Source organism: Babylonia areolata, chromosome 22 (genome assembly GCF_041734735.1).
Source record: "Babylonia areolata isolate BAREFJ2019XMU chromosome 22, ASM4173473v1, whole genome shotgun sequence".
Lineage (NCBI taxonomy): Eukaryota > Metazoa > Mollusca > Gastropoda > Neogastropoda > Buccinidae > Babylonia > Babylonia areolata.
The window spans coordinates 25,135,049-25,142,174 of NC_134897.1; the positions used below are offsets into that span (position 1 = coordinate 25,135,049).

Consider the following 7,126-nt stretch of genomic DNA (forward strand, 5'->3'; position numbering starts at 1 on the left):
AAGAAATACTAAGTAAAGATGGTATCTCCTCTGACCATTCTCTTCCTATACACTCCCCTGCCCTTTTCCCTTCCACTCCCATCACCCTCAACCCCGTCCCCCCCTGCCGCCCCCCCCCCCCAACCCCCCTCCTTACCCCCCCATGTCGATCTCTGGCAGGATGGCATCTGCCTCAATGGTCACCACATGGTGTGGTGTGTTTATCATGAGCTGTTTAGAACAGAATCAGGGCTGGGCGATCTTTCCTCCTCCTTCCCTTCCTCTTTTCATCACCCCCCCCCCCCCCTCCCCTCCCCTCCTCCTTGACAATGCTGGGTTCTGTGACAAAAGTGTTGAATGTGCAAGTCTAGCATGGTTGGTCCCGGATTGGTCTGTTAACTTCAGCCAATTGGAAACGTTCTGGGTCAAAAGATAGTTTGCATGCGGTGCCAGCTTGTGAAGAGGATAAAATGAATAGGCAAGTGGGGTTTCTTTCTTTTCCTTCCTTGAAGCAGGCCAGGAGAGCCAGACGGTCAAGACAGTACCATGGGGGCTGTGAGTGTCAAACTAGCATCTATTTTTCAGACTTAGTTCAATGCTTGATTTATGTTATACTTGGATTCTGTAACTAACACACTGGCTCAGTGGGATTGTGTTCTGCTACATGAATATAAAGTGAACCCTGAAACGTTGGGGCTGTGAGTAATGCTTGTACTGGTAATTTGGTTTGTTGGCAATTTACTTTCTGGTTTTTGGAAACAGTTTGGAGTTTGTCGAATTGTAATGTTGTATCACAAGAACATTATGACACTTTTGGCTGATGTGGTATTGCACAGTTAATGTAACTGGAATGTGTTGATGCAGATACCATGACTTGTGAGAGAGCATAGCCCGCATGTGTATGGCTTAATTGTATTTGAGGCTGGTGACTGAGGGAAAAGTGGTTAAAATACACAATGTAGCCAATACATGACTAAATGGAGTACTGGTTTAGGGTATTTGGGTATCCCCCCCCCCCCCCCCCCCCCCTTTCCTGTTTCCTACAGGTTGATATTATGGTATGATGCTTGGACATCATGTTTGGGTTTACAGGTTGTGCATCTTGGCTTACATAAATGATAATGTTCAGTAACATGTCAGTGGTGTGTCAATTGTTGACATACTGTGGGAACAATGTAAGCATTTAGACACAAAGAAACACAGAGATTATGTGTGGGTTGCATCTGTGTAGAATGTTTTGGTTGTAACAGTTGGAATTATTTTGAGGCATGACATACCTATTTTGTATGTTAGGTGGTGATGGTTATATTCAAGGTGAACAAATCTACAGGCTAACTGTATGTTCATGCTTTTCCATGTGTGTGCACATGGGTGATAATGCAACATGGGGACATGTGTGACTTGGTAGTTGTGATTACCATGTGCTGTAGTCATGTGTTATATGCCAGTGGGGTAACACATAGCTGTATGTGTTCAATAAGATTTGAGACCACTGACAGGCAGTCCTATGTTGGTGCACACAGGTTGCTATATATTTACCAAATTACTTGGTAACTATATGATTCCCATGTAAACATTTTACCAATGAGATACTTTGCAGATACAAAGTACAGATTTGTTCAGTCTTAATGGAAACAGCTATTACTGTATGGTGATTTAACTGGAGTTAAACACTGGGAGTTTGTAATTGTCTGCCACATACTTGGTACGACAGCTATTATTCTATGGTGGTTTGACAGGAGTTAAATACTGGGAGTTAGTATTTGTTAGTCATATATTTGGTGCACATTAACTTATATGTCACTGATTGTTGATGGTAAGCTATATGAAGCTTGTTTTACATTCTTACATAGATCTCTTTGAGAAGAGAGTGTACGGCTAGACATTGAGTGTCAGAATGGAGAAAGGTTATCTGTGGAATTGTTTACTTGTCCAGACAACATAATGATGTTTCTGTTACATCAGTGCGATTATGTCTAGCATATGTTTTGGTATTGATTTAACCTGGGTTTTAATATTGTGTGTGTTCCAGGTGTGCTGTTAAGTTAGAGAAATAAACACCTCAATTCATCTTTCTAAAAGACCCTGCTGTGGTACGAGGAGAGAGTGGATTGTGCACCTATCCTCTGTTGTTATTCTACTCTACCTCTTCACCTTCTACACCTACCCGTACAACCACCAACCCCTATCCCCACCACTACTCTACCCCCCCTTTTAACACAGAGATAGAGAGACAGACAGACAGTTGGACAGAGACAGATATAGAGAGATGTGGCACTCGACCAATATATCCTATCTCTTTGTTAAGAACGGGAAAAGGTCTGTTCTTGGACTGTATTCAAGCAAAGCACTGCCTGAACCTGGGTGTCAGCTCTGTGTCACAACAAGGTGATTTCGGTCATACCACCAAAGGCCCTGGTCGTCTAGTTTAACTCAGGCAGGTCTGTTGTCATCACCCAAATAAAACATACAAAGAATATGCGTGTGGCAGACAGACAAAGGTCTCGGTTCATGTCATACTGCTTATCTGAAACCTCAGTTCGGCACCCGACCCACACTGAACACATAATATCTCCAGGACCGGTGTAACTTGCCGAAATCACCCCGCTCCGAAATCACTCCCCTGGGCAGGGGGTGGGGGTGGGGGGTGGGGGGGGGGGGGTGATTATGGGCACGTGCCTAAACTTACCTCGGGGAGTTGTTTTTGAATAGTCTAGAATCACTCCATCCCTGTTCCACTGAAAATCACCCCCCACTCCACCCCACCTCCTTGTTTACGTGTGGATGGAAGTGAACAGTCTGGCCTTATGTCCACATTAACCCCCACCCCCTCAATACTAATTCTACAGAAGAGGAGGGGAGTTATTCTGGACAAATGCCCATGTACCACTCCCCCCCCCCCCCACCTCCTCCAGTTACTTAGCTAACAGTAGATGGGGAATGAATCTGGCCAAATACAGTCATATAAGAGGAGGAGGGAGTGAATCTGTGGACCTCTGACCGTTTAGACCCCCTTGCCCCTCCTGCCCCCGCATGTTTCTATTACCTGTTAGTTCAGAGAAGAGAAATGAAGAAATTCTGGCCTTGTACTGATATACAATCGCCACCCAAAGATAAGTTCTCATAATGGGGGGTAGGGGTGATTCTGGCCCTATGCCCGCTTAACCCCCCCCCCCCCGCCCGCAGCCCCCACACCTCCCCACCCCACCCCCACGTTATGCCCGTTTTGACCCCCCCCCTCCACACACACACAATCCTGCTTCTCTTACTAGTACCAAGATCTGAAAAGAAAACTGGAGTAATTCTTATGACCACATATATTCTCCTCAGTCCAACAAAAGGGAGGTGGATGGGGGTGTGAAGAGATTCTAGCCATAATGTCCGTATAGACCACCTTTCTCCTGTTTTTCCTCAATTACTAAGATCAGAGGAGAGAAGTGTACCCATATGCAATCTCCACCCAATGATCAGTTCTCTGCATAAGGAGGGGGAGGGGGTGATTCAAGCCCTATGCCCGTTTTAATCCCCCCCCCTCCCTCCGCCCCGGCCTCCAATTCTTCTCATCCCATTATCAGAAAAGAGGAGAGAAGTATGTGGAATAGGTCCGGAATCACAGTAAACCCAACCAGTGCGCGCACTGCAGTACGTGCTACATAAAGTTCCAACCACTGACTGAGATATATATTACATCCGTTGTCAATTTTGAACCGTCTTAGGACTGGGCTTTTTGCAAGCTTGCAGACAACGTCAGCCACAGTTATGCTAAGGTCAAAGAGTACTGGGTCTTGGCAATCTGAATATAATGGTAGCCTTGTTTCACTCCTATATATGATTCTCACCCTTTTAATTTCCATTTCAGCTGCAACCACCGGGTGAAATTTGTTATCACAAGAAAAAAAAAGTTTTACACATTTTTGCCTCTGATTGATATGTCTGATACTTCATGGTTTGTCCGTGTGTTGGAGTTAGTTCAAATTTATACTGAGTAATACACGATAGTTTTATATATTTTTATTTTTCTATCCTCTTTTTTTTATGTGCGTGCCGTGTCAGTGTGTGTGTGTGTGTGTGTGTGTGTGAGAGAGAGAGAGAGAGAGAAGAGGGGTGAAGAACGGTGTGACTTGAGGGAAAATTCGCTTCCATTCAGATATGTAAATTTAGACCGAATGAGGAAATTTCTGCTCAGGTGGCGGCAGTATCTGCAGGACTATCGACATTGATGTAACCTCTTTGATGTAACAAGTAAAAAAAAAAAAAAAAAAAAAAAAGGCTGGCCCATAGCCAACTTCGTGTCTCACGGATGTGAAGCACAGTTTGTATTCAGTGGCACTCTTACGTACACTTTTTTTTAACCTGAGGCGGCACGCACATCCAACCTGTTTCATCTTGTATTTGACGGTAGAGTTGAGTTGACGACATCAGCATTGGCTGACGGCCTGAAGGTCAAGTTGTTCAGGACTTGGGTCTTGGTTTTGACCCACATTCTTTTGTGTCTGTCATCCAATACAAACATTGCGTATTTTTTCGGAAGTTTCTTCTCTGCTGGTGCTTCAGTTGTGTGTGTGTGTATATATATGTCCCGTGTGTGCATCAGTTTTCACTCAGTGACATACTTAATATGAGGCCAAAATTACCCCCCCCCTCCCCCCGTCTCATGGACTTTTAAAGCAACGACAGTGAAGTGTCGACTCAGAAGAAGGTATTTCTGTTATTTCATGTTAGTTTATTTAACTCCAAACCTGTCTTTTTCGATCGTTCCATTTTGTTTGATTGTTTTCACCGTGCATCTCCCATGGCACTGGAGCTGTACAGGTGTGACATTATATCAAACATTTCAATGTAATCATCTCTCTCTCTCTCTCTGTGATACACACACACACACACACACACACACACACACACACACAACACTGGCCACGCGCGGCAGAGCCGGGAATATTTCACGCGACCTCCCCCAATCCACCTTCCTCCCTCAGCTGATGACTTCTTTCAACCAACTGTTAAGTCCAGAGTAGCGTCCCTTGGAAACCAAGCAGACGAGGGAGGAAGGATGTGAGGGAAACATGTTTAGAAAAAAGTTAACAAACAGTCTAAAAAAAAGTTTCTGCGAACGATCGTATCTGACCCAAATAGTGAGTTTGCTCGGGAGGTGGAAATAGCTTCTTCAATGAAGAATGTTTTGTGACAAAATTCTGGTTTGTATTGCTTAAATTCCAAGTAAGAACCAAGCCCAAATTGGCAAAGCCTTGACAAGCGAAGATTTTTAAAAGATTTTTTTAAAATTCTTTTATTTCCCTATGAATCGTATGATGTCGGCTTTATATATGAATGCATTTGAATGTTGTGGCTTATAGATGTATCTGTCAATGGGAATAAATAACTTGTATGAAAATGCAACAGATTCTTCTACCATGAATCTGGCAGCGAATCAAGAAGATTGAAAATTAAAAAAAAGGGAACTGTTGTAGGGATCTTTCCACTTGGGCATTTCTTTCTTATCGTTTCAGAGAGTGACATAAATTGTTACTTTTGGGAAGATTTCGTTGTTCTGATATCCAAGAGAGTTTGTATTGTTTTTTTTTTTAAATCATTGTGAGGGAATTTTTCAGCATTAATTATCAGGTATTTTGTGTACCAAGAAATAAAAGGTGTGCGTTTAGGAAAAGGCTAGATTAAAACCCTTCAGTCTTTCAGGTCATGTTACCATCCCACCCCATCCCTCCCTTACCCTCCATCATGGTTCTGAAGTATCAACAAACATAGTTGACTTTCAAATGAGATTCCATTGGTCGTATAGTAATACTGGTAACATATGTAACTTACGTTATAATAATCAGTTCAATTTCACTGGTGGTTTTCTTTGTAATAGTATATCATGTGTGTGTGTTTGTGTGTGTGTGCATGTGTGTGTGTGTGTGTGAGAGAGAGAGAGAGAGAGAGAGAGAGAGAGAGTCGTTGATATATTTGATAGATCTATCTGTTATTGTATAGTAATTTGTATTCAAACTTTATCTGCACATATTTTTTCAATTATCTTTTTTCCCCCCAGAGATCATGTAAATCTGGATTTCTCACCAACTCATGACTGATCAGAAGGTTGTCTGGAAGTTTGAATTGACGTTGTGAGGATAAATCCATAGTTGCATCACGATGGACAAAGTTTCTGATGATGGGATGGACCCAGAACAAAATGTTCAGTTTGATTTTGGATACTCAGACAGTGAGTCAGAGAATGATTCTGGAGCTGAAGATAGGTATGTACTTTTTTCACTTTGGGAGATTTTTGAGAGAGAGAGAGAGAGAGAGAGAGAGGATGAATGACATGAATACTTTGCCATAAACAATGAAAAATGTATATTTATCTGCTATGGATTTATATAATAGTACACTAAACTCTTACACACACACACACACACACACACACACACACACATGCACACATGTATACACACGCATACACACTGAGTGCACAGCAGGTTGTCAATACCTAAGTCAGGGAAGGCCTGATTCTTTAGCACAGTTGAAGTAAAATATTTTTCATTTTAGAATTATAAATAAAAGCAGACATGCTCACAATTTCCGTCCATCTGTCAGTCTGCCAGCCTGCCTGCCTGTCTTTCTCAATTTTTCATACTCAAGGAATTTGATTTAATTATTCTTGTTTGTCAGGTTAAGATGGCATCAGGGCAATGTTAAATAAAACCTTTAAAAAAGATACAGATATACTCATATAGGTTAAGTATTATTTTCAGTTTATTAAACTTGTTCTCTATTGCCTAAATAAAACAGTATCTGACTAAGTGTGGCAGAAAAGTTAATGAAATAATTCACAAATGAAATTTAAGAGCACAACTGCACATTTTGCTTCTCATTACATATTTGAATTGCACCATTTTAGTATTGCAGAAAAGTCAAAGCTATTTACAAATGAAACTGAAGAGCATGGGTGCATGGTTATGCATTTTATATCGCATTTGAAACATTTAAAGCGTTACATTTTGAATTCTGTTGCAGTGCAAATCCAGTCAAATTTTTTACACATGAACTGTCATTACGGGGCCGGCTAAGAAGATATTTTGTTCGTAACCCAAGAACACGTAAGTGCATTATAGGGTTATAATTGCATGCTTGATGGATTTTCATACTT

At 41.8% G+C, this 7,126-nt stretch overlaps 1 protein-coding gene across 1 annotated transcript in view; it reads left to right on the forward strand.

Moving 5' to 3' along the window:
- The first annotated feature begins 5,019 nt into the window (after positions 1 to 5,019).
- The window catches only part of LOC143296921 (potassium channel subfamily T member 2-like), a 51,077-nt gene continuing 48,970 nt past the window's right edge, over positions 5,020 to 7,126 (forward strand). Inside the window, exons 1-3 of the mRNA XM_076608940.1 lie at positions 5,020 to 5,111; positions 6,029 to 6,233; positions 6,994 to 7,076. Of these exons, the coding sequence (XP_076465055.1) occupies positions 6,130 to 6,233; positions 6,994 to 7,076 (187 nt within the window). The 5' untranslated portion in view covers positions 5,020 to 5,111; positions 6,029 to 6,129. The remainder of the gene's footprint in view (positions 5,112 to 6,028; positions 6,234 to 6,993; positions 7,077 to 7,126) is intronic.